We start from the raw sequence: 27,599 nt of genomic DNA, 5'->3' as shown, positions 1-27,599 counted from the left end.
ACATGGAGACGATCGGGCCTCACATAGACACGTGTATTTTGAGCCTTTTAGGTAATTCCGGATGTCTTGCTTGGCGCCAGAACCTGACAGGGCAAAGCAGCACCGATGGCCTTCCTTCCCTGTGAGGGTCAAGCCCACGCCTGCCTTGCACCCTAACGCACCTTCTGCCATGTGTGGTGTTAAAGGTTAGGTACTGCTCATTTGGGAAAGACGGGTTCACTAAGTTAGGGAGGTCTTCCAAATGTTGGCACGTTTCATTATCCAATATCAAAAGACCATATTCTCTTTTTTTTTTTTTTTTTATTAAGATTTTTTATTTATTTGCGAGAGAGACAATGAGAGACAGCATGAGAGGGGGGAGGGTCAGAGGGAGAAGCAGACTCCCTGCCAAGCAGGGAGCCCGACGCGGGACTCGATCCCGGGACTCCAGGATCATGACCTGAGCCGAAGGCAGTCGCTTAACCAACTGAGCCACCCAGGCGCCCCTGACCATATTCTCTTAATAACATTTCCTCTGTCATCAAAAGTATATTTAGGTGTTGGGCAGCTGTCAAGCTCATGGGGGCAGACACACATTTACCAAAATTCTCATTTCCACTCAGAAGCCAGAATTTTACATGGGCAGCACATCCCGTTGGTTTTCTTTGAGGTCACGGGCTCACTGTGTTTATTTTGAGAAAACGTTTGGCAGGTGCCCAGTCTGTGTAGCTGTAGATCTTGCCAGTTCTTCCAAATGCAGGTGCCCAGTGAGTGACACAGCCCAGCCGCTGCCCTGGGCCTTTCCTGAGCGGTCAGCAGCCCTGGATTGCTGCTTGCTTGCCTTTCTGCCGCCGCCTTTATGAGAAGGCCTATGGGGAGATGGCTCATCTCACTGCTTCACCAAGGGCATTCTCAGGTGAAGTTGGCTTTACCTCCCTGAGTGCGTAGCATCGAAGAATTCAGTCACTTAGAAGTTTCATTTGGTGGCACCGTCTTGACTCCTGCTAAGGTGCCCAAGGAAGCACAGTGGAACAGGCAGGTGGGGTCCTAGTAATGAAGATAGCTTTGACCTCGTGGACCCGTGGAAGGGTCTTGGGACCCCAGAGAACTATTTGAGAGTGGGTGCAAGCTAGAGGTGGTTGGGATGCAGCTGTGATGGGCTGGGAGATGGGGCAAGGCCTGAGCACTCTGGGCCTGGCCCTGAATTGACTGTGGGAGGTCAGGCGGGCGCGGGGGTTAGATGCTGTGGCCCTCTGCCCACCTTGCTGAGATGTATGGCCAAGACCAGACCCTGGGTCAAGTCAGGTGCTGCTGATAAGCTTAGAGGGCAGGCAGATATGGGGGCAGGTGAGGCAGGCCAGGGCAGGAGAGGGTTTTTCCGGGTCCACGTGCAGGGGTATCAAAGGCTTAGCTCCGTGGGGAGTCCAAGAGCCCACCCTTGGGCTCTGCCAGTGTGGCCACAGCTTCTCGTTTCTCCACACTCTGTAAACCCAGATTCTTTGTAAACTCTCCTACTTTTAATTTTTTTTTTTAAGATTTATTTATTTCGGAGAGAGAATGCACGCGGGGGGAGGGGAAGCAGACTCCCTGCTGAGCGCGGAGCCAGCCCAGCTCCATCTCCTGACCCCAGGGCTCAGTTTCTGGACCTGGAGATCATGACCTGAACCGAAACCAAGAGCTGGATGCTCAACCAGCTGAGCCACCAGGCGCCCCTAAACTCTCTTACTTTTAAACGTTGATAGTCGATTAAAGATGGAAACTTGTGTAGGGAAGCTCTGTGAAGCTGTCTCAGTAGTGGTTCCTTGGTGACCTCAGATCTGCATCCACCCAGCAGCCAGGCTGTGTTTTTGCCAGCCCAGGTGTAGCCATCTGGAGCTGGAGATGGACAAAAAGCTTCTACTCAGCTGGTGGGGAAATCTCAGGGCTGGAGATACGACGGTGGACAACTGTGCGATTCGGCACCTGGTGCTCTAGGAGTCTTGAGAGTCTTGGATTTTCCTCGCTCCCCCCTGGAACTGGTCCCGTCTTCCAGGAGCCTCAGTTCTCTTGGTGGGGAATGGTAAAGAGGAACCCACGTCTGTGCATGGTGTGCTGGTTGCTGCTGGGACAGGAGGGGGTCCGCCTTTGAAAGGGGATTCACTTTGACAACCACCAGAGCTTCAGCTGTGCATGCTGGGGTCAGCTTCCTTCCTCCCTACCATGTTCCTAGATCTAAAGCCAGTATCCCCACCCTCATCCTGCTGTTAGGCAGGCCACCCACCCACCCACCTTGCACTGTCAGGATTTCCATAGCCTCCACCCCGAGCTGGAGAGTGGCAGGACTTGAAGTCTGTGCAGAAGTTCTGCTTGGTTCTGCTGTTGCCAGTACAGGATTTTGTTACTGGTTTGGGCTTCGTATTCCATCTTCAACCCTCTCTTGGTTGGTGTTGATTTTGTAGGTTTTTAGCCCTTTTGAAATGGTGATGAAGACCACGTTCCTTCTTGCTAGCTAGTACACATAGGCTCAGTGCACTGAATTTGTGAGGGTTCTCTTCTTTCCGCTCTGGTCGTGGGCTGAGCTCACGTGGGCTCAGCCTCTGGGCCTTTGGACTTGTAGATGTGCACACTAGCAGTACCCTGCTCTGCTCTCACTCATCCTCCTTCATTCAGGCAGCAAATCCCGGCTGTGCATCTCGGCTGTTGCAGAGAATCCACCCAGGCGTATAGCCGTGCGGGAAACAGACATGGAAGTGGACCCAGTGGCCTTTCTTACTGGGTCCTCTTAGAAAGGCCCCAGTGAGGGGCGCCTGGGTGGCTCAGTCGTTAAGCGTCTGCCTTCGGCTCAGGTCCTGATCACAGGGTCCTGGGATCGAGCCCCGCGTCGGGCTCCCTGCTTGGCGGGAAGCCTGCTTCTCCCTCTCCCACTCCCCCTGCTTGTGTTCCCTCTCTCGCTGTGTCTCTCTCTCTCAAATAAATAAATCAAATCTTAAAAAAAAAAAAAAAAAAGGAAAGGCCCCAGTGATTGTTACCACATGCTCATCGGTTCCTTCTGCATGCTGCTCATTGCCGACACATTGGGCTATGTCAGAGAACAGGACAGGCCTCTCCCGTGGAACCCAGAGTTTGCGTGTTGGTGGGGCGGACAGACAGGCTGGGTGGTGTGTCTGATGGTTGGGGGCACCAAGGGGGCAACAAGGCAGGGTCCAGGAGAGGCTGTCTGATAAGGTGATTGGCCTGTTGAGAGGCTGCAGGGTGCAGGGGCTGGAGGCTGGGGTCAAAGTGTGGAAGGGGGAGCAGAGGCTGGGCTCTGTGGCTTTCTGCCGACAGTGAACACTTGTTTCTCCTTGGTGAGCTGGGAAGACCCTGGGGTTTGAGGAGGGACGCATCCAAGTCTGATGCCTGCAAGGAAGTATTCCCCATCTTCTGGGAGGAAGTCTCTGAGCCCCTGGATTTTTCCTTGGTGCCTGGCACTGTGAATTCTGGCTTCCTGTGGCAGGAGTGGCTAAGAGAGGGCTTACAGTAAGAAGGGGGTCCGCCTTTGAAAGGGGATTCACTTTGACAACCACCAGTGGGGCCACACGTGATGCTCTAGGGAAAGGTAGGAGGGCCGCAGGAGGAGCTGGGCCATGCTCGTGCCCTCTCTTGTCCTGTGTACCTGGGGAGATGAAGTCAGGTCCGTTTAGGAGCTGCAGGTGGGAGCATTCTGGAAGCACTGAGGAAGGAGGGGCTTCATGGGACCGGAGGCTGCTCTGCGACCTTGAGGTGGCTTGGTGGTCCAGGGCGACAGGGTAGGGCACTGTCACTGCTCTTGGACCCCACACTTGGCGTCAGTGAAATCAGCAGGGAGATGATTCTGTAGGTTCTGTAGGAATGTTCTGGGAACGTGTTGTGGTGTCTTTTGGAGAATGCATTCGAGATGTTAGACAGGCGTTATGGGAGTTGTGCCCTTAGATTCTGAAACTCTTAAGTGGGGAGCCTGGAGGGTCTGCGTCTCCCCCCTTTTCCTTCTCCATGGACTCATGGTGATGGCTGCCGCTGCCCCTGGAGGGACCCAGTCAGGAATGTTTTGTGTGTTTACATTCACTTCTCCAGCCAGACTCTAAGCCTCCAAAAGGCAAGAAGCTTTAAAAAGCGATCCAAGAGACCTTTCGTAATTCATGCCTCCATGTAGTAGAGCAAATATTTAATGATTCACGTTTTTATTGAATTTTCTTGGTTTATCCCTTTTTGCAATTTTTTGTAGGTTGTTAGACATTTGAAATACTTAGATGAATTCTTGTCAGCAGCAGAATGCACTTTGATATAATTTGTAGCATTCCTATAACAACCAAAACATTTGAGATTTCTAATTATGTAAGTAATGCATGAATACATTCTTATTATTAAAAAACTATCTCCAAAAATACAGATAAGATAGAAGTTTTCTCAGGCTGGTTTCTGAATGTCATTCCTCCTCCTGGAGGTGACTGTTATCTGCCGGCTTGAATATCCCCTAGCTGTCCATTCATCTGATAGTGAGTTTTTATCTGGATCCAGATACAACGTCCATCTAGAGAAATCATGGTGGAGAATTGCTTAGTCTGCCTGCCGGTGAATGGAGGCTGATGGCTGTTTCTTCTCTAGCAGGCAGTTCCGGCGAAGGGGGAGACGAAGCAGGATTGCTGCGTGAAAACAGAGCTGCTGAGGGAAGGTAAGGGTGCAGTTTGCTCTTGCAGGAGAAGTGGCCAGAAGACCTGTCGCTCCGGCATCTCCTCACCCGTCCCCGGCTCCTGACTTGTTTGCTCTCACCTGGGTTGCTGTATGGCTTCCCGCCTCCCATTCCCAGATGGACACAATGGCACACACGTAAGATCTGCTAGAGAAGGGAACCTTCACCAAAAAGTGAAAAGCAAACATCTGGTAGATCCTTGTCTTAAGTGCACCCAGAAAACTCAGAGTGAGAAGGGCCACGTGGGTGTTTATGGCAGCTTTGTTCTTTTTTTTTTTTTTTTAATATTTTATTAATTTATTTGACAGAGAGAGACACAGCGAGAGAGGGAATACAAGCAGGAGGAGTGGGAGAGGGAGAAGCAGGCTTCCCGCTGAGCAGGGAGCCCGATGCGGGGCTCAGTCCCAGGACCCTGGGATCATGACCCGAGCCGAAGGCAGACGCTTAACGACTGAGCCACCCAGGTGCCCCAGTGGCAGCTTTGTTCTTATCACTCAAAGCTGAAGCCACGACCTGTGGCGCATACGGTGGGCGGCTCTCAGCAGACCAGGAGGAGGAACAGCTTCATTCTCACAGCAACACAGGTGATACTGAGCCTGTTTTGCTAAGTGAAGGGGGCTGGACCCGTAGGCCATGTGCTTTGTGACTCCATTTGTATGACATTTTGGACAAGGTAAAACCAGAGGCTGGGAAAACAGCCTATTTGCCAGGAGGTGCAGGGAGGCTGGAGAGGGCAAGCCCTGTGAGGAGCTGTGGTGGGAGGCACTCTGCTCTGTTGGTTAGGGCTGTGGAGCACACCGTGACAGGTGAGTCCCACTGTGTCACACAAGCCACGTGGGGGCTGCTGAGAAGTTCATTCTGGAGAGCCGCGTCGTGACTGGACCCCAGGAGGCTGATGGCTCGGGACTGGTGCAGACACTGGGTTTCGCTTGACTGTGTCTGTCGGGGGAGATGGGCGAGCAGCCCTGCACTGCCGCGTGGTCGCTGGAGCTGAGCAGATGAGCAACATATCATCCCGTCATCCTCCCAGCTGCCCATAAGGTTAGCGCAGGAGGAACCTGCCCGAGATCATGGCACTGTCCTCCTCACTGACACTGGGCGCTGCTACAAGCACTTTGGGTGTTCTGGCTGCATGCCAGCCCAATGATGTGTGGTTCTGTCTCTCTTCTAAGGAGGGGGAGCTGAGACAGGGTGCACTGCTGGGTTCAGGTCACCCAGGCTGTCCGACTGGCAGCTAGGCCCCTGCTCGCGTGCAGGTAGCGCTGGCCGTGGCCACTGAGACCACCACGTGCACGTCAGCAAGCGAGATGAGGACTGTGCTCTGATGGGCAGAGAGCTGGGCCCGTCTCACCAGGCCCTGCAGGTCGGCCCTGTGTGTCTTGTGGGTGTCAGCCTCTGAGTGCCCTGGATGCAACCCTGCACGGCCTGGTGGAAGGGTGGCCTTCTGAGGGCCGCCTTGCAGTCCATGCTGGTGGCTGCTCGTCTGTGCCTGTCCCGAGCCGTAGCGGGGCCACCCAGCATGCATTGCTGCAGCCCTGTCTGCTTCCCAGGCGGTCCAGGAGCTGCTCTGATACCTTTTCACACCCACATAGCCACCTTCTCCCGTGACCACCATGTACACATCCAGGGGCCACTGTGGGTGAAGGTGGAACCGGGCACCCCAGCGGTCCAGGCCGTAGGGCAGGGCTGTCCTTGTAAGTGCATGACTTGGTGCATAAACACATGTTTGTAATAGAAATGCTTCCGATTCTAGTAGAATTCTGGGGACTCTGGGAGCAGGCTGGGTCTAGAGACTGGGCAGTGCCTGCTTTGCTTCCTAGGACTATTTCTAATGCCTCCTCTCTCCCTGTTGAGAATCCTGCTCTCTGGAGGGACCCCAGCTCAGGTCTGACCCAGCCAGGCACTTTCCTGGTGGACTGCAGGGCCTCTGGGTACTTCATCCAGCCTGCCAGCTCCCTTGTACTATGCCCCCTGGCCAGCTGTGGGACTTGCCACGTCCCAGAGCTGCCCCCACGCTGGTCTACCCACACCTTTGCTCTTGGGAAGAAGACCTGCCTCAGGGTTTCTTTCTGGTGCTGTGCTTCCCTCCACTGCTTGAGGGATTCTCTTCCATGGGCAGCCATGGTCTCCAGCTCTTCTTCCTTCCCCGCCTCCTCCCTGCCGGCCCCCCCCCCCGGGCCTTTCCTAATAGAAGTTGTGGATAAATAATGCCAGGTGCCCATTTTCCTCTCTCCTACACTGCCCCTGAACCAAGGCCCTGACTCCTCCTTTTGAGGAACTGTTAGACTGCACAGTTTACACTCCCACCAGCAATGTGGGAGGGGTCCGTTGTCTCCACTTCCTGCCATACTTGTTACATCACCTGCCGTTTTCATGATGGCCGTCCTGGTGGGTACAAAGTGGTATCCCGTTGTGGTTTTTTTTTTTTTATTCTTATGTTAATCTCCATACATTACATCATTAGTCCTAGATGAAGTGTTCCATGATTCATTGTTTGTGCATAACACCCAGTGCTCCATGCAGAACGTGCCCTCCTCAGTACCCACCACCAGGCCAACCCCTCCTCCCACCCCCCTCCCCTCTAGAACCCCCGTTGCGGTTTTGATGTGCATTTTCCAGACGATTACTGATGCTGAACATCTTCTCATGTGCATATTAGCCCTTTGTATCTTTCTGGAGACGTGTCAGTTTGGATCCTTGGCCTGTTTTTTAAATTGGTTATTGATTTTTATTGTTGAATTGTCAGAGTTCTTGATGTGTTCTAGATACACGTTCCTTATCAGATAGTGGCTTGCAGATGTTTTCTCCCATTCTGTGGCTTGTCTTTTCACTTACTTGACAGCATCCTTTGAAGCACAGACGTTTCTGGTTTTTTTAAGATTTATTTGGGAGAGGGAGCGCGTGCTTACGTGCACGAGCCGGGGGAGGGGCAGAGGCAGAGGGAGAAGCAGACTCCCCGCCGAGCAGGGAGCCCGACGCGGGGCTCGATCCCAGGACCCCCCAAGATCATGACCTGAGCCGAAGGCAGACGCTTCACCGACTGAGCCCCCCAGGCGCCCTGTATGTTTAGGCTTGTAAGAAACTGCCAAACTGTTTTCCGAAGCCATGGCACCATTTGACATCACCGCCATTGTGTATGGCCGTGACATCCTGTCCTCGTCCAAGTTTTTTATTTTTTATTTTTTTAAAGGTATTTATTGAGAGAGAGAGAATGATAGAGAGCCTGAGAGGGAGGAGGGTCGGAGGGAGAAGCAGACTCCCCGCCGAGCAGGGAGCCCGATGCGGGACTCGATCCCAGGACTCCAGGATCATGCCCTGAGCCGAAGGCAGTCGCTTAACCAACTGAGCCACCCAGGTGCCCCCGAGTTTTTAATTACACCCATCAATGGGTGTCATGTGGGATCTCTGTGCTGGTTAGATTTGCTGTTTAAATTTTGAGGAGTTTTTAATCTTGATGAAGTCCAATTTATCACTTTTCCTTTTAGGGATTGTGCTTTGGTGTCAAGGATAATATGCCTTGCCTAGCCCTAGATCTTGAAAATTTTTTCATTTTTTTTTTTTTTCTCGAAGTTTCATAGTTTTACATTTTACATTTATGTTTTTTCTCTATTTTGAGTTGATTTTTATAGGTTCATTTCTATAATCAATCTTTCAAAACTCAGTCATTGGTTCCCGTAGTTTGTAGATTACTTTGGATTTTCTACCCAGGATCACATCAGTTACAAATAAATTTTGCTGCTTCTTTCTGACCTGAATGCCCTTTGTTACTTTTTCTTGCTTGCTTGATTGCTCTGGCCAGAACCTTCAGAATAATGGGTATCAGTAGCAATGGTAGACAGCCACCGTTCGGGCCTCTGAGAGGAAGAGTACCGTTCCCTTCTTTACCCAGCCTCTCACAGCAAGCTGACCCCACGTGGTGGGCTTTCCCACGTCCGGCATGCCTCCGGCTCTCTGTGACACCTGCTGGGCAGCCTGCAAGTCAACTCAGTTTTGACCCCACAGGTTAGGGGCTTGGTCCCACCAGACTCTCCCCACTTCAGACGCCGGCCCCAAGTAGAGGGTCCCCAGGGTGCACACAACTTGCTGCACAAGGAACTGTCTATGAATTGGAGGTTCCCACAACCCCTTCCTCGAGTTCGTAGAACTCTGGGAAACATGTATGCGCTGTCACTGGTTTGTTATAAGGGCATGAGTCAGGAAGAGCCCAGTGGAAGTGATGCATAGGGCGGGGTGTGGGGGGGAAGGTCACGGAGCTTCTGTGCCCTCTCTGGGTGCACCATCCTCCCCACGTGGGTGTGTTCACCCACCTGGAAGCTCTCTGAACCCCATAGTTTAGGGATTTCTGTGGCGGCGTCATCACGTAGGCGTGATGGATTATTAATTCAGTCTGCAGCCCCTCTCCCCTCTCTGGAGGCTGGGGGTAGGGCTGAAAGTGCCAAGCTTCTGACTGTGGCTTCGTCTTTTCTGGTGACCATCCAGAGTCACCTCAGGAGCTGTCAGGAGCCACGGGCAGAGACCAGATATCTGTATCTTGTTACATCACACTATGTAATCACATTTATCTTTCCTTGTTTCTGTTACAACTTATGCTTTTGATGTGTAACAAAATTTCCCTGTTTCTAGGCCACAGATCTGTTTTCTACATTTTTCCTTGTTAACTTTTGAGTTTTTCAGACTACCTAGGACAAGTATTTCCCAGACTCAGATGTGTGGATTAGCCTCCAGAGGTCTCGGTGAGGCCCAGATGTGTGGAACCCAGCTTCAGAGATTCAGAACCAGTAGGTCCAGGCGTGGCCTGGGAAATCTGCCTTCTAGCCAGCAGTCCGTGCCCTGCTGCCTTGGGCTGCTGTCCTGGACCCCGCTGTGCCTACTGGACACCCCAGCCCCCTTGTGGTGGTGCTGTGGGGAGGCCTGTTGCATCCTTCTCTGATTCAGGGATTCTGTCTTCCTGTGCCTTTATTCTTCTTTTCCATGATTTGCTTTGCTGTTTGGGAAAATCTGTCCCTCTACGTTTTAGAACAAAGTGGTGGAGTTTCTCATAGACTGATGGAATTTTGATTGGGTATCACTGAACTTACGGATTAAATTAGAGGCAGCTTGACACTTCATACTTTTGTCATCCCGTTTAAGACCATGTTTTCATTTAAAATCTTTTTCTCCACAGAGGCCTTGAGTAATCTTGTCTAAAATTTTGTATTCTTTATAGTTTTCCCTCTTTTGCAAATAGTATTTTTTCCCCTCTCATATTTTCAAGTTAATGCCAGTGCAGGAAAATGCCCTTGAGTTTTGTAGCTTGAGTTTGAAGTCAGCAGTCTCCCTGTATTCTTATGTTTTAATTGCTGATTGATTGCATTTTTAAAGTAAATGATGGTTTTGGTGCAGAGGCCAGAGTTCTTCCCTTTGTCTCCAGTGCCTCTCATTTCTGTGTTCCCTCTTGTGCCCGCCGGTGCATCTGTTTTTGTGTGAGATGTTTGGGGCATTTCTGATCTCACATTGAATTCTCTTTCTTTCTTTTTTAAGATTTTATTTATATATTTATTTGAGAGAGAGAGAGCGAGCGTGCGCGCGGGAGAGTGAGTGTATGCATCTGCATGCGAGCAGGGGGAGGGGCTGAGGGAGAGAGAGAAACTTAAGCAGACTCCACACTGAGCGATCCCAGGACCCTGAGATCATGACCTGAGCCAAAACCAAGAGTCAGACACTGTAACCCACTGAACCGTCCAGGTGCCCTGAAATTCACTTATTTCTGAATAAGCGTATGTTTCCTGCAGATCGTGGTGTGTGGTCTTTGCCAACTCCATCCAAGTAAGGACCTGCCTATTCTGTCTTGCTGAGGGTTTTTTTAAAAATCCTTAATTAATAACTGTGTTCATTTAGAAAGTATTTGCTGCACTCGTACTATGTCCCAGGCCCTGTTTCTGTCTCGGGGCACATAGTGGACAAACAGACGAAACTCTGTCCTTGCAGACCTCACACTCTAGGGCAGAGGAACAGATGGTTAATATCATAATGATGGGGTCTCCTGTGGGAGCCAGTAGAGTAAAGGGACTGGGACGGGTGGAGTCTTGAAGTTGACTGAAGCTCTTTCTGCATCCAGTGGTGTAATCATGGGTTTTCTGCTTTAATCTCTCAGTGAGGTTAGATTATTTGTAGATCTTCTGATATAAAATACATTTATTTATGACTGGTTTTGGAAAAGGTCTGTCAAGTTGTCCTCAGAGACCGAGCTTTTATAGAGAATAGGCTTGTAGTCAGGTATTTGTAATGGGCCTTCTGGCTGATGTACTGAAAATATGACCCTCTTTCTTGGTTTATTACCCATTTTTTTTACGTTTGTTCTTGTGAGGGTACTTCTGAGGCCTTGCTTCTCTGTCTTTAAACCATGCTCAGTTTTATTTTACGGTGGTGTTTGTGCCTGGTGGATGTGCAAATCTGTGTAATGGGTTTTGAGATCTTGCTATCTTTTTTTTAAAGATTTTATTTATTTATTTATTCATGAGAGACAGAGAGAGAGAGAGAGAGAGAGAGGCAGAGGGAGAAGCAGGCTTCCCGCGGAGCAGGGAGCCCGATGCGGGACTCGATCCCAGGACCCTGGGATCATGACCTGAGCCAGAGGCAGACGCTTAACCATCTGAGCCACCCAGGTGCCCAAGATCTTGCTATCTTTTAAGAATTAATGTACTCAGCAAATGGGGAGTCTATCTTGTGCTTCTGGTTTTAGACTGTGTCCCCCACGGTAGGACTACAGGCCCTGGCTGGACCTCGCACACAGGATGGAAGGGTAGCTGGCACACCAAGCTCCGGGCGGATTGCCCTGTTCAGGGTTTGGCCTTCTCCAAACTTTAACAATTGATTTTCAAAGTTAGAGACTAAGACATCATTTCATTATTACTTTTCTTTAGATTTTTTAATTTTTTTTTTAAGATTTTATTTATTTATTTGAGAGAGAGGGCACATGAGAGGGGGAAGGGTCAGAGGGAGAAGCAGACTCCCTGCCGAGCAGGGAGCCGGATGCGGGACTTGATCCCGGGACTCCAGGATCATGACCTGAGCCGAAGGCAGTCGCTTAACCAGCTGAGCCACCCAGGCGCCCCTTTAATTATTATTTTTAAGTAAGCTCTGCACCCAACATGGGGCTTGAACTCACAACCCTGAGATCAAGAGTTGCATGCTTTTCTGACTGAGCCAGCCAGACGCCCCTAAGACATCATTTTATATATAATCTATTTGAACTTAAATCTTTGTACATGAAATGAGATGATTTTTCCTTGGATAGTTTTATGTAAACCACTCAAGGAATGGTAACTGTGTGTGGGTCTCCTCTGTTCACAGAGCTCTCTATGGCAGCCGATGGAGGCTCAGCAGAGAAGCAGGGCGGAGAGGCCCCTGTGGCCGCAGACAGTGAAGCCAACGGGTCCTGTGGAAAGAGCGAGGCTAGTGGTCACGTGACTGCAGCACCGCAGACTCAGGAGAACACGGTGGTCAGCCCACAGGAAGGGACCAACAGACTAGCTCGGATAGCTGAAAATGGGGTTTCAGAAAGAGACAGTGAAACGGGGAAGCAAAACCACATCAACACAGATGACTTCACACAGACTTCTGTCATCGGGAGCAATGGGTACTTCTTGAATAAACCACCCCTGCAGGAGCAGCCCATGCGGATTACCAGCACTTTGGCTTCCTCGCTTCCTGGTCATGCTGCGAAAACCCTTCCCGGAGGTTCTGGCAAAGGGAGGACTCCCAGTGCTTTTTCTCAGACGCCAGCCACAGCGCCGGCCAAGCTCGGGGAAGCAAGTAAAGACGCAGAGGACAAGAAGCCCATGGCCCCTGGTGCCGACGTCAAGGTTCACAGGGCACGGAAGACCATGCCAAAATCCATCCTGGGCCTGGTAATGCGATCCCTGTCGGGATGGGGTTGCTCTCGTGTCTGTCGTGTTGTTTCCTTCCTGTCTGTGTTCTCTTCTGTCACAGTGACGGCAGATGGACTCCGTGCGTGACGGAGAAAGGCCAGTAAATGGCAGTAAATGGCAGAGACAACAGGTGGTTGTCTCTGGGCCTGGGAAGGTTAGGAGAGGCTGCTGACAGTTCAGGCATGAACGATGAGCAGACGACCCCTCTCAGCCCACTTCTGGGCTTTGTGCTGCTTCTGGGTGCCTGTTGCCCACTAAGACAAGATGCATCACGTGCTTGCACAGAGACCTCTCCTCTTCTGCTTTGGGCCTGGGGGCTTTCATTGCAGTTCGGGGAGACTGAGCGCCGATTCTATCAGGAAATAAGTAGCCATGAAGTTGGTTAGGTTCTTGATGTGACAGAAGGAGGGGACAAGGGCACACTGAAGACATGCCCATGCCTCTGCTTTCATGCCAGGCTCCTGGGCGCAGGGAACAGGCAGTGAGAACCCAGCATCGTGCTGGGTGAGGCAGCTTTTGCCATCGGCGGGCATTCTGTGCCTGTGCCTGGTGCGTTTTCTCAGAATGTCCGCAGTCATGTTTGTTTTTTTAAAGATTTTATTTGTGTATTTGTCAGAGAGAGAGAGCGCACGAGCAGGGGGAGCGGCAGGCAGAGGGAGAAGCAGGCTCCCCGCTGAGCAGGGAGCCCGACGCGGGGCTCGATCCCAGGACCCTGAGATCATGACCTGAGCCGAAGGCAGATGCTTAACCCACTGAGCCACCCAAGCGTCCCCACAGTCGTGTTTTTCCCTCCCAGTTCTATGTTGATCTGGCTGGGGATGAGTTCTAGTCTTTAGGTGTGTTCCCTTGGGATTTCTTGTACCTGGCATTCCTGGTGAGCGTACTCAAGCTAGTCTGACTGTGTGGCGTTTCCTCTCTGCAACCTTCCAGGGCTGCACGAACAGGCCTGTGCCCACGGGCCCTGTCAGTCTGAGATGTAGGTCTTTCCTCAGTTCTAGAAAAATGCTTTGTGCAGTTTTTCTTTCTGTGGAGCTCTTGACATGCTTTGATTTCTTCTTTAGCGCTTTACATTCTTGCTATTCATTCTATATATATATATATATATACTTTTTTTTTTTTTAAAGATTTTATTTATTTATTTGAGACAGAGAGAATGAGAGAGCCAGAGAGCACATGAGAGGGGGAAGGGTCAGAGGGAGAAGCAGGCTCCCCAAGGAGCAGGGAGCCCGACGCGGGACTCGATCCTGGGACTCCAGGATCATGACCTGAGCCGAAGGCAGTCGCCTAACCAACTGAGCCACCCAGGCGCCCTATTCATTCTGTATATTGGTGATTCCAGTATCTCTAATTAGCTTATTTAGTTACATTTTGTCTTACCCTTCAAAAGACGTTAGTGACAATTCTTTTATTGTCTCTGCTGTGACTCCTGCTTCCTCAGGTGAGAGTTTGTGTTGATGTTTCTCCCCAGAGGTGTGCTCGCCTTTCTTTCTGTGGTTTTGATTGCCTGTGAGTTCCACCGCATTTCCCGTAGCTGCCGGCAGTGATTGTGGGGACCAAGGGTGCACCGTGGGGCTGCACTCCTGACCGCCCCACGGTGCTGGGCCCCTGGAGCTGCCGTGGGATCCCTATTTTAGGATAGCCAGGGCTCGGCAGCCCGACTCCCGTGTCTCACCGTGTGGGCCTCACCCCTCCTGGTCTGCCTGGCCCTAACTTGGTTTCCACCGTTTGCGGTATTCTTGTGTATGTTGCACAACTTGAAAAAACTTTCTTAATAATTAGGAATTCACAGGACGCTGCACAAATAGTATAGAGAGACCCCATGTACCCTTCACCCGGTCTCCCCCAGGGTAACATTTTACACAGCTAGATAGAGCACAGTGTAGATTTCTGTGAACACCAGCACTGAACAGCTCCCAGTGCCTCCCTCCATCCCCACCCACCCTGTCCCCAGTGTCCCCAAGCCCTGTTCTCCCATCTCCACAGCCGGGTCCCGTCAGGTGTTCTGTAAGAAGGTGGGGCCTTTGAGAGCAACTCTGTTCCTGTGAGACCGACCACATTGTGTCAGTGGCTCCTTTCCTTTTCATGCTGAGGGCTTTTCTGTGGTGTGTATGTCCCAGAACTTAACTGCTCACAGGTTCAAGGGCATTTGGGCGTTTTCCAGTTTGGGGCTGTTACATTAAAGTTGCTCTGGACATTTATGTACAGATTTTTCTTTTCTTTTTTTTTTTTTAAAGATTTTATTTATTATTTATTTGACAGAGAGAGACACAGAGAGAGAGGCAACACAAGCAGGAGGAGTGGGAGAGGGAGAAGCAGGCTTCCCGCCGAGCAGGGAGCCCGATGCGGGGCTCGATCCCAGGACCCTGGGATCATGACCCGAGCCGAAGGCAGACGCTTAACGACTGAGCCACCCAGGCGCCCCTCTCTTTTTTTTTTTTTTTTTAAGATTTTATTTATTTATTTGAAGAGAGAGACACAGCGAGAGAGGGAACACAAGCAGGGGGAGCGGGGGAGGGAGAAGCAGGCTTCCTGCGGAGCAGGGAGCCTGATGTGGGGCTCGATCCCAGGACCCTGGGATCATGACCTGAGCCGAAGGCAGACGCTTCACCGACTGAGCCCCCCAGGCGCCCCTTGTCTTTGCTCAGATTTTTCTTTAGACAGAAATTTTCATTTCCCTGGGTTAAATATCCAGGAATATAATTGCGGGTCGTATGTTAATTGGATATTTAGCTTTGTAAGTGACTGCCAAACCAGATGCCCCACGTTTCACATTCCCAGAAGCAGGATATGAGCAGTTTGGTTCCTCACATCGTTGCTGGCGTTTGGCATCGCTGCTAGTTTTTATTTAGCTGTGACATCTCGTCATGGTTTTAATTTGAACGCTCCTAATGGCCGGCGATGCCGAACATCTTTTCTCGTGCGCTTTTGCCGTCTGTATGTCCTTTTTCGTGAAGTGTCTTTCATACCTCTTGCCCATTTCACAGCTAATTGTTTTGTGAGCTTTCAGAGTTCTGGGTATGAGCCCTTCACCATGGACCCGTTTGCAGACTTTTCTCGGCCGGTGACTTGTCCTCACCCTCCCGGGAGGGTCTTTCCTAGAGGACAGGTATCTCATTCTGACCAAGTCCACGTCGTCAGTGTTTCTTTCTTTTATGGCTTGTGCTTTTGGCATCATGTCTGTAAACTCCCCACCTAGCCCTGGGTCCCAAGATTTTTCTGTAATTTTTAAGGAAGTTTTTAAATTTTTATAGTTTTGTATTTTTATAAATATATGGTCTATTTTGAGTTAGTTTTTGTATTAGACATCAGGTTTAGAGTAACATTCATTATTTTTGCCTGCCATTTTTTGGGTTACCATCATCAATTTTAAAATGGAAGTCAGAAACTTTACGTTATTTATCTGTCTCCTTGAAATTATACTTTTATTCTGTTCTCATTTCCAGGATTTTATTCTAATACATGTTTATTCTTGGGCATCTTTTTTTGTCACTCTGTCATATTCCTCTGAGGAAAAAAAGGCAATTTGAAATTTAACTTCAAGAAATTTCTCTGACTGTATAGGCTTATCTAAGTGTTAGCTGTGTGCTGAGTTATTATAATTGTTAATGATGTGCAGTTGATCGTCACACATACCATTTGAGTCAGCTGTAGGGACAGAGGACAGGCGGGTGCTGAGACTTCAGAAGTGGATTTCCTAAAGACACACCTGGGAACTTCATCTGCCCCTGGGGCCCCATGGGAGGACGGAGGGCACAGTGATGTAGTGACAAGTCCAGGCAAGTCAAGGCAGTGGTGTTCCCAAGGGCCCCTCTGATATGGAGCCCCTGGCTCCAGACCTGGCCTCTCCTGCCCTTGGAGTTCCCTGCTCCCCGAACCCAGTTCAGTCTCGTTTGGTTTTCTTGGGAGACCTTGTTTTATTGAAAATGGTGTTTTAAAATCAGTCATTCCAGTGATGAGTGTTGCAGGCTTGTGATAATAAAACCATTTTGTTGGTAAGAGTTTAAAAATGAAGGCATGTTCTTGCTGCATGGCTGATGTCCCTTGGCAGTGTGGAGGCTCCTTCTCACCCAGTGTTGGTCCTGTCAGAAAAGCACCAGCACAGGGTGCAACTCATTCACTGTTTGGGCAGAGAAAGCAGAAGCTTCTGGAAGGGAGCCTTTTTCCCTTGCATTGAAATGTTTGTTACTGTGTTGCAGACTGTCTCCCTAGTTGAATTGTGCAACCTTTGGGCCTCAGCATGGTGGCCCTCCTGCCTTCTCCCTTTTCTTTTTCTCTTTTTTTAAAGATTTTATTTATTTATTTGACACAGAGAGCGAGAGCGAGAGAGGGAACACAAGCAGGGGGCGTGGGAGAGGGAGAAGCAGGCTTCCTGCCGAGCAGGGAACCCGACTCGGGCCTTGATCCCAGGACCCTGGGATCATGACCTGAGCCGAAGGCAGACGCTTAACGGACTGAGCCACCCGGGCGCCCCTAGCCTTCTCCGTTTTCATCCCTGTCACCATTCTCCCAATCCGCTTTCACGCATAACCGCTGCCACTGGTATTCTCTAGGTTCTGGACAAAAGATGTGGCCTTGTTCTTGGAGCTCTCAGCCTGGTTAGAGAGGTAGTTTTGAATGCCGAAACTGTACAAGTCCTTGTTCGTTGCCACTGGAATTAAGCATCTGGAAGGAGAAGTAGGCTGGGCTAGGAGTGTTCACACTGAGCCGACAGGGGTCTGGCTGGTGGCTCTGGGACTGGCCGCCTGGCGGAAGGGCAGAGCCGATGCACAGAACACTGGCAGGGTGGGGTGGGGTGGTGGGTAGGGCCAGCAAGGGCCAGACCCTGTAGACCTCCGGCACCTGGGCCAGAGCAGTTTGTGGCCACCTCCCTCTGTGTGGGGGGCTGGGGCTGGCTGGGTGCTCAGGGCTCCATCACAGCAGTGGGTGCCCCTCCATGCAGTCAGGTGCCGGCCTGCTGTCTCCGTGGGAAGTAGATGTGTCTTTCATCTTTTTTGCTGTTGTCAGAGTAGAGCCCTGACAGAGTCTAGCATCTTCACCCAAGTTCAGCAGCTCGTGATTTTTTTTTTTTTTTCAGGTTTTCAGAAATAATCTCTGAAAGATTTTGTGTCTAAGTGAGAATTAGCCTCACATGACTGTTTCCTCCTCAGGTTTAATTTTTGCCCCTCATTTATGTATACTTTAAAATCATCTTTTGCATTTCTTGTAAGAAGAGATGGTGGAGGCTGAGAGTCATTGTGGCCACACAGTCAGTGGGGGTAGTTTGCAGGAGACAGAAAGGAACATTACCTGACTCCTTTGCTCCAGCAGTGACTTCTTTAGGGACAACCTGGTATGTTTGAGAGAGACTGAAGGATTTTACAGAGTTGACAAGTTACATGTGAACTGTGCTCTATGTGCCTAGGGCAGGTTAATTATGAAGGTGGTGGGGAAGACGGTGGTGTTGGGCGAAGAAGGAAGGGCACTCCAGGACTGGGCCACATTCCCTACCAAGCGACAGACAGGGTCACTGAGCTGAGTGTGAGTAAGTCCCCCAGGCTGTCGCCCCAAGAGCTGGAATCCAGGCCATCCTCCCAGGTAGGCTCGCTTTTAAGGGCAGGGATATCAGGGGCCTTTACACTGTTGTGCGGCCCTCCTCTCTCTCTGTCCCCAGAACTCGTTCGTCTTCCCAGGCTAGACTCTGTTCCATCAAACCCTGTTCCCAGCCCCCACCCCCGAGTCTGTGGGTCCGACTCCTCCGGCCTCCTGAGAGTTTCCACTCATACAGAATTGGTCTTTCTGTGCCGGGCTGATCTCGCTCAGTACCACATCCTCCAGCTTCATCCACGTTGTAGCAGGTGTCGCGATTCCTTCCTTTTCAAGGCTGAATAATGATCCATGGTGTGGACGGACCACGTCTTGTTTATCCATTCACCTGTCAGTAGACGCTGGGACTGCTTCCACCCCTTGGCTATTGTGAGGAGCGCTGCCGTGAACACGGGTGTGCAAATACCTCTTCAAGATCTGCTTTCAGTTCTTTTAGATATATATCCAGAAGTGGAATTGCTGGATCACGTGGTAATTCTATGTTTAGCTTTTTGAGAAACTGCCGAACTGTTTTCCACAGTGGCTGCACCATTTTATTCCCACCAACAATGGTTCCAATTTCTCTGCATCCTTTTCAACATTTTGTTTTTAATTGGGTATAATTGACAGTTTTCTGGGGTTGTATTCTTTTGTTTTTTTTTTTAATATTTTATTTATTTGGGAGAGAGAATGAGAGAGAGAGTGCGCGCACAAGAGGGGGGAGCGGGAGAGGGAGAAGCAGGCTTCCCGCTGAGCGGGGAGCCCAATGCGGGATTCGATCCCGGGACTATGACCTGAGCCGAAGGCAGTCGCTTAACCAGCTGAGCCACCCAGGCGCCCCTCTTTTGTTTTTAACAGTCGCTATCCTAATGGTGTGAGGTGATACCTCATTATGGTTTTGATTTGTATTTTCCTGATGATCGGTGATGTTGAGCATCTCTTCACGTGTGTAGTGTATGTCTTCTTTGGAGAAATGTGTGATCAGATGCTTCGCCCATTTTTTAATCAGGTTGTTTGTTTTGTTGTTGAGTTGTAGGAGTTCTTTATATATTCTGGATATGAATTCCTTATCAGGTATGTGATTTGCAAATATTTTCTCCCGATCTGTAGGTTGCCTTTTCATTCTATTGATTGTGTCCTTTGATGAACAGAAATTTTTAATTTTGATCAAGTCTGATTTATCGGTTTTTTGTTCTTGTTGCCTGTGCTCTTGGTGTCCTATCCGGAAATCATCGCCAAATTCAACGTCATGAAGCTTTGCTCCTCCTTCTTAGAGTTTTATAGTTTTATTTATTTATTTATTTATTTAAAAGATTTTATTTATTTATTCATGAGAGATAGAGAGGCAGAGGGAGAAGCAGGCTCCCCGCTGAGCCCGATTTGGGGCTCGATCCCGGGACCCTGGGATCATGACCTGAGCCGAAGGCAGACGCTCGACGACTGAGCCACCCAGGCGTCCCGAGTTTTATAGTTTTAGATCTTTGATCCATTCTGAGTTAGTATTTGTATGCAGCGTAAGGTAAGGGTCCAACTCCATTCTTTTGCATGTGGAGATACCCCTTTCCCAGCACCACTTACTGAAGGATGCCTGTTTCTTCACTGTTGATTGCCCCTACTGTGCGTATGATAAAACTTGGTTAAATGGAACTTGACATGAGATCCAACTGTCTCAGGGCTGTAGGTGATTTTAGGGAAGCCAGTGGAGGGGAGAGGGTTAGTTGTGTCTAGGCAGTCCAGAATGAAGGCAGCACCGCTAACAGGGATGAGGGTTTTAATGACCGTACCACAGGCAGCCAGGGTCTCGGAAGGCTGAGACTGAAGACCGATTTAGGAGAGCGGTAAGACCGTGAACAAAAGGTAACTTCAAAAGTGTAGTCTATTGTGGGGGCTGTTGCAGCGGTGAAAGCGATAGACTGTGAAAGCACCTTACTTAGTAACACATTGAGCTACGTCAGCAGTTCGCAGGCCAGTGGACATCATTTCGGGTTCATGTGCCGCCTTTGGTCACTGCTGCCGCCGCTTCCTTTTGCTCCCTGTCCCCGTCAGCGCCATCTTTGGCTTGTAGACGCTGGCCCGTATCCTCCGAGGGGTGACCGGGTACGTGCGCGTCAGAGCCAGGGGCTCTGTGATGACGGCAGGCTTTATACTTTGTCTTCTCTCTTTCATCTCCTCTCTTGGTCACGGCAAGATTTTGAGGAAAAGAGCTGCATTTTGGGGGCATGTTGTTTCAGTGGCCATCTGCTTGTGTGTAATTACGGTTATTCATTGTCTTTGTTTTGAAGCATGCAGCCAGTAAGGATCCCAGAGAAGCTCGAGAAGCTCGCGATCATGAGGAGCCAAAGGAGGAGAGCAACAAAACTCTTTCTGATTTTGGACGACAGCAGCTTTTACCCCCCTTCCCGCCCCTCCATCAGTCACTACCTCAAAACCAGTGCTACACAAAGTCACAGACAGGTAACAGGGGGACCCGACAGCCGTCTTTGCTCTGATGGTGGGTTACAGCCCCGCACCTTGCCGAACTAGAAGCGTGTTGACTAAGTGCGTGTGTGCCCTAGATGCGTGGCAGTTGGAGTCCTGGCCCTTCTGTCCTCACCTGTAGACCTGCAGAGGAATGTCGGACCTCTGTTCTAAAAACTTGACTAATCCCTGCATTGCTTCCTACGCTTGTCAAGCTCAAAATGAAGGTTGTTTTCATTGAGTCTTATCCCCTTGTTCTAATAGGGTAGAAGACTCTAGATTTGAGAACGTCCCTCTGTTTATAAATTAAGTGCTGTTGGGAACACACCGTGTATTGTGGAGACCTTTGAGTTAAGGCTGTGGAGAAGGGTGCTTTGGTTCTGTTACCAGCCACTTTCCCTGGGTGTTTCTCAATCTTTTGAGCTGGCTTCTGTTCACGGTCAGTTGAGGGGATGGGTGAACGTTTGATCCCTTGTTGGGGCCTTTGAGGAGGTGGGGCTGCATGAGTGGCCCCACAGGGAGGATGCTGGGGTGGCGTATCTCAAGCGAGGGGCCTCCCTCTGGAGCCTCCAAGATAGCCACACTTCCTACAGAGATGAGGTGACTCTCCCCAGTGCAGAAAGGCCCTTTCTGTGACGTCTTCATGCAGGTCAAGCACTCCTGGTGTGGTCACCTCCCGGGAAGGGTACCAAAAATCACAACTTCCATGCCTGCAGGTGTCTCCTTTTTCCTAGGGAAGCGTCATCACAGCTGCTTTGCCTTATTACAGAATCACTGGTGCGCCTTTCAGAGTTGTGGGAAATACAGAAAGCCTACCTGCTGGTCCGGTGTCTGGGGATGGACAGGGCTTGTGTGGACACAGCCCCCCGTGACTGTGTCCAGGCTCTAGACCACTCGGTCTGCTCTCTTCAGACCTCACTCCTCCCCGCCCTGCGCTGCCGTCTTCCCTTGGGGGTGGAGGCGGTGTTGGAGCCCCCTCGTCCGAGCTTAGATTCCACGTCATCTCCGTTAGTGTTTTAAACCACTGTGCGCATGGCCCCAGAGGTTCTGTTCGCCTCCCATCCTGCCGCAGCACAAACAGGAAGGCTATGCAGACTCGCTGAGGGCTGCAAAGCGCATCTTACTCTCCGTCCTGTGACTGCACAGGATGCGCATCCCTGCCTGGGCACATCCCTGCATGGCGCCCAGTCACACTGTTCTAGCATGAGATGGACAGAGCTGCGTTTCCTCGTGACCATTTATGTGCCCAGAGCCACCCCAGTGAACACAGTGCAGGGCTGCGTGTGTGATTGTCCTGGATGTCCTGTGTGGCCCTCAGCCTGGGGTTGAGGCACATCTGGTGTCCTCGGTTCCCTGTGCTCACGGGCTGTCTGTGTGGCCCTTGTCATGGTGTAGTTCACGCTCATGCATGCTCTTCCAGCGCTCTTTTCTTCACTTCTTAGAGTGAGAACAGAATGGAGCATAGGTTCTGCAGTCCTTTAGTACAGTGCCTCTGTTAAGTGGTTTTCACATTTTTTAAAACCCTGGAACTTTTAAAAAAATAAAATATTATAGAGAGCCTCATTCTATAAAGCCAGTCAGCCTGGAGCTGCTTTATCTAGAACAGGGTGGAGAGCCCTGAGTCCCCAGGAGCCCCAGCTTGTCTGGAAACCCCAGACCCCCGGCTGTTTGCTTTTTCCTGTGCTGTGTCTTCCTCGACCTTCTGTACCCGCATAGTTTGCTTCAAGGATTTCTCTCCCCTCAGTTGGTGAACTGCTGGGCAAGGTGGAAGGTGCTGGGGAAAGGGTCCAGGAGAGGACAGACTGGCCAGTGTTGCGTGGCTACACTTACCTTAGAGGTGGACACATCTGGAGACTGTGCCGTTTACTCCTTGTCGTGGGTGAGAAGTCTGTCAGGCGGGCAGATGAGGCCTGTCCCCAGTGACTGGCATTGAGGCCACTGTCCCTCCTTAGCCTCACTCTCGCAGCCACGCTGTTCCCGGGGACGGGACCGTCCCGAGGCAGGGGACTGGGTGTGGGAGGTGCTCCAGGGCCCTGCTTCTGATGATCGGTGAGTTCTCCCTTGCACTTCTCCTGCTTATAGCAGGGTGATCATGTTGGCCGTCCACACAGCTTAGTGTTTTATTGTGAGTTAAGCAGATGATCTGTAAGGTACTGTCAGTTTTCTCTGTGCAACTTAGGACAAGTGAGAAATGCCTGTCACTGTTGTGGCATGCTGATGATTTTGGTAATCAGATTTTGTGAATTATCACCTACCTTTGAAAAACATTTGAATGGTATTTCTTTTCCTTTCTTGTCCCCTTTTGACTTTTTTTTTTTTTTAGCTTGCTTGCCTTTTGTTTTAGCAGCTGCAGTATCTCGGAAGAAAAAACGAAGAATGGGAACCTATAGCCTGGTTCCTAAGAAAAAGACCAAAGTATTAAAACAGAGGACGGTGATTGAGATGTTTAAGAGTATAACTCATTCCACTGTGGGTTCCAAGGTAAGGCATGCCTGCGTTGTTTGTATGTGTGCTTGGAAATCCACGTTTGTGTCAGGACCTCTCTGGCCACAAGAGCACCACGTGAGGTTGTCCATAATTTGATGACCTCGGTCCCTTTTGAAGGAACCCAGGCTCTGAGGTGCCTCGTTCTGGGGTGCAGCCTCTTTCCCAGTGCTCCCTGACCCCTCATCCCTCACCCTTTCCTGGCTCTTCCCCCAGTGGCAGAGTCGCTGCATCCCACCTTGCAGGCCATGCCCTGGCAGGGGTTGGCAGGTTGCTCCTGATGCTGGGGTTCTTCGTGACAGTGTGCTCTTTCCCATGTTCCAGGGCGACAAGGACCTGGGCGCCAGCACCCTTCACGTGAATGGGGAAAGCTTGGAGCTGGACTCAGAGGAGGACGAGTCGGAGGAGCTTGATGAGGATGAGGACCAGGGGGCCGAGCAGGCTGCTGCATTTCCCACAGAGGACAGCAGGACCTCTAAGGGGGGCAGTGTGTCAGAAACCGACCGCACCCAGAAGGTAGGCCTTTTCCACCCCCTCGGGGAGGGACTACAGATGATGGGTCGTTGGTCCTGTGAGGGGCGCGGTCTGGCCCTTCTCTGCCGCAGTCATTTCCCTGTTTTCCTTCTGACTTGGGCGTTTGCATTCTGTTTATCTTGAAGTTGTAGATTTATTTTCATCAGAGGAGTGTTTGCGGTCTTGTACAGTACTCTTTGAAGTAAGCGTCTGGAGCTTGTTTAGGTTCTAGATGGACAGGCATACACTGAGGGCTGACGTGTGCCAGTGGAGCTGCTTGTCACTGGCCTTGGTGTGACTGCCCTTGTTCAGTCCTAGGCGCGCCACAGGTGCATCCTCCTGCACATGAGGCACTGACGCTGGGAAGGGCTCTTCCTCCTGGTTGGAGTGAGCATCCAGGGCTGCTGCCTGGACCTGCCGTCTGCTCACAGCAGATGTACCTCGGTGTGCCAGGTGTGTCCCCATCACACAGTTCACTCATGTCTACGCGAGGATGTGCTCTGGGAGGGGGCAGGTGCTGGCTCAGTCGCAAGTCACTGTCTGCAGGTGGCCCCGGGGGCTCAGCACTGGGCAGGGTTTTCAGGAGTTGTAGGGGCAGACCCGAGTAGAACACAGTTCCTGAGTAGATGCCGACCCCTGGGTGTGTGTTTACGCTCTCAGTTTGGGGGGGGGGGTTGAAGTAGATGAGGAGGAGAAAGAGGAGTTGAGAATCAGGTGGTTGGTTGGAGATGGGTGTGATTGGACTGTTTTTGTATCCTACTTTTTTGAGAGAATTTTGGACCATCTTTATATAAGATGGGCTTTTGTATCTGATGAGGTCTTCTAAAACTAATGGTAGGCAGAGAAGTTCCAGGTGATCTCATTGAAATAGTGACCTGTTTGAAATGTATAATTTCGTGGATTAACTTTTTACATTTTGAGTCAAAGTGCTGTGCTCTGTAGGTACAGACTTCCCTTCCAGCTCTCAGAATTTTGGGGGGTGTCTTGTCTTGTGCTGGAAGCCATGGGTAATAGTCTATTTATGATTTCTGGGTTCTAAATAAGATAAACATTCTTTTTCACTGGTGATTTTTAATAAATTCGTGTAAGCTGTCTTCTTATACTTCATTGGTTTCATTTTTTATGTGTAAGTACTTGATTCATGTACATTTGTTTTGGGATAAAATATGAGGTGGATATACTCAAAATGGGTGTATTTTATGGTATATGAATTCTATCTCAGTAAAGCTTTTTAGGCAAAATGTGAGGTCAGGGTCCCATGGCTTCCCTCAGAATGGTTATAGCCACATTATGTGAGTGCCATTTATTGACTGACGTTTCTTTCCCCTGAAGATTTGAAACGTCGCCTTTATCGAACACCATATGGCATATAGAGCTGACTCGGTTTCTGGATTCTCCTCTTCCAGAGAGAATCTGGATGCTGAGTAATACTGAGTAACTCTATACATTGGTATAAAGGAAAGAATTAAATGGGTAGCAAGCCAACAAAAAGAGTCAAGAAACCAGTAAAAGTAGAATCACAAGGACAGTGTGGCCAAGTGGAAAACGGAGTAAGATAACAGGAACAAATCTAAATAAATCAGCAATAGTAATAAACAGTAATGGGTTTATTATGTGAACTGCTTCAGAGAATAGAGAAAGATGGGGATGGACACTAGCTCCTTCTGAGGCCAAACTCGCTTTCAGTCCTGGAACAGTATTGGTTAGACAGAGCTTTATCTCTGCATGATAGCGACTATGGAGAAGGTAGGGCTTCCCGGGAAGACACTGGTTTATTACAGGAAACCTGTCGATAAGACTTACCACATTAACAGATTAAATGAGAAAAACTAGCATTTTATAAAGTTCAGCTGTATGTTTTTTGGATTTGGGGGATGACTTTATGATTCCAGCTGTGACAAGGAACAATTCACTGATCAGAGAGTGACTGCACCTCTGTGCCGCCACCCAGCTCACAGGCCTGAGTTGTCCCAGCCTCCCCTGTGGGCCCTTCTGGTCCCCGCAGAATTGTCTTCTTGGTTTCTGTGCTTCATGTAAACGGGATCATGCATATGTTTTCCTTTTTCAGAGTGTGACTTGTTTTACTCAGTATTACGTTTGTGAAGTTTATATTACTCATTCATTTTCATTGTTACGCACAGTGGATTATAAAGTGGTCTGAGGGATCTCTTTCAGAGGGGACCCATTCAAAGGGTCCGTGGGGTCAAAACTGTTATTGTCATAATGCTAAGACACTACTTACTGTTTTACCTCTCACTCGTTGGAGTTACATTGTGGTTTAAACATTTCTCAGTTTAAATTTGTCCAGTAGTAAACGTTAGTAGACGTAACACACATCAACAAAAGTGCTTTGTCATTCCCTGTAATTTTTAATAGAACGAAGGGTTTCTGAGACCAGAATGTTCAAGGGCCACTATGTTACAGTATTTCTTTGGATGACTGGTCAAATTTATGTATCCATTCCTCTGTTGGTGGACATTTGGGCTGTTGCCAGTTGGGGCCTTTACAGATGACATTGCTGTGAGCATTCCTTTTTGTCTGTGGGGGGCACACCCCCATTGGGATTGCCATGTCATGTGACCAGTGGTAGGCATAGCCACGCAGCTCTCCCGCTCTCAGCTGTGCGTGCATGAGTGTCCTTCTGTCGCACTAGCTTGATACACTTGGTATTGCCCAGCCAGTGAGTGTAGTGGTGTTGCATTATTGTTCTGATTCACATTTTCCTGATTTCCAAGAAGGTTGGGTACTTTTTTACATGTTTATTTGCCATTTGGATGCCTTTTTTTTTTTTTTAAGATTTTATTTATTTGAGATAGAGCACAAGCTGGGGGGCAGAGGGAGAGGGAGAAGCAGGCTCCCCACTGAGCAGGGACCCCACACAGGGCTCGATCCCAGGACCCTGGGATCCTGACCTGAGCCGAAGGCAGATGCTTAACCGACTGATCTACCCAGGCTCAATCTTTTTAAAATACAAATTACCCAATGGTATTTAAAGATAGCTTATATTAAATAAACCTAAAGATATCAGAATCCTACCCCCCCCCCAAAAAAAAGTTACTTAGTGGTGAACATTTTAAAACATTTCTGATGTCAATAATAAAAAGAGGGAGGGATTGCTCCTTTCTCCCCTAACATGAGCGCTGCAGTGTTGATTATTCTTGCTGTGATGCTGTAAAATGAGAACCAGAAGGAAACATTAATATTTAAAAGGACAAGGGAGAAGAGTTTGCCAAGAATATAATCATCTGTCTTAAAAAATTCAAGAAAATCAGCTGAGGAACTATTATAGCTAGTGAGCTGAACTTAAATGTGATCAAGACATAAAACCATTCCTTTTCTTGTGTAGCTGCAATAGCCAGTTAGAAAATGTAACGACAGCAGTATCAATAATAGCAATAATGTCTAGGGCTATTTTTTAACTTTTCTAGTAGAAAATGTCAAGCTATGCAGACATATAGATAATAGTGAACAGTTGTTAACGCTTGGCCAGTCTTGCTTATCCACACATGGATTGTCTTTTTTTTTTTTTTTAAGATTTTATTTATTTGACAGAGAGAGAGCACAAGCAGGGTGGTGGCAGGCAGAGGCAGAGGGAGAAGCAGGCTCTCCCTGCAGAGCAGGGGGAGCCCGATGCAAGACTCCATCCCAGGACCCCGGGATCATGACCTGAGCCAAAGGCAGTCGCTTAAGCAACTGAGCCACCACCCAGGCGCCCCACACGTGGGTTGTCTTGAAGCAGATATTTCCATATGGATCTTTAAAAGAAAAGGACTCTAAAAGCAAAAATCACAGTATCACACCTAAAACTTAGCTGTAAGTCTTTAATACCATGAGGGTACTTAGTAATAAATTTAATAGGAAATGTCAGTTCCCTAGAAGAGAAAACTGAAACTTTCCTGAAGGAGGTTGGAAAGGAGACATAGATTCACATTAAGATCTATTACTTGTCTGAGAAAAAAGCCCTTGTTTGTCTGAGGGAAGACCTGTTCTTTGAGGGAAGACCCCTT

General features: G+C 49.6%; 1 protein-coding gene across 7 annotated transcripts in view; it reads left to right on the top strand.

The window, feature by feature from the left end:
* Positions 1-3,607: 3,607 nt before the first annotated feature.
* Positions 3,608-27,599, top strand: part of EHMT1 (euchromatic histone lysine methyltransferase 1) — a 79,074-nt gene continuing 55,082 nt past the window's right edge. For 2 of the 7 annotated variants that reach the window (XM_035015335.1, XM_035015339.1), the window contains exons 1-5: positions 3,611-4,648; positions 11,999-12,555; positions 20,421-20,592; positions 22,919-23,076; positions 23,404-23,595. In XM_035015335.1, coding sequence (XP_034871226.1) covers positions 12,007-12,555; positions 20,421-20,592; positions 22,919-23,076; positions 23,404-23,595 — 1,071 coding nt within the window. In that variant the 5' untranslated portion in view covers positions 3,611-4,648; positions 11,999-12,006. Of the gene's footprint in view, positions 4,649-11,998; positions 12,556-20,420; positions 20,593-22,918; positions 23,077-23,403; positions 23,596-27,599 lie in introns of all 7 variants that reach the window. The other 5 variants (XM_035015340.1, XR_004681167.1, XM_035015338.1 and 2 more) reach the window with 5 other exon arrangements.

This window comes from Mirounga leonina, unplaced genomic scaffold (assembly GCF_011800145.1).
Source record: "Mirounga leonina isolate KUSES-001 unplaced genomic scaffold, KU_Mleo_1.0 Mir_170, whole genome shotgun sequence".
Taxonomy (NCBI): Eukaryota; Metazoa; Chordata; class Mammalia; order Carnivora; family Phocidae; genus Mirounga; species Mirounga leonina.
Note: the sequence above shows the minus strand (reverse complement) of the source record. Positions and strands in the feature narration are given on the sequence as shown.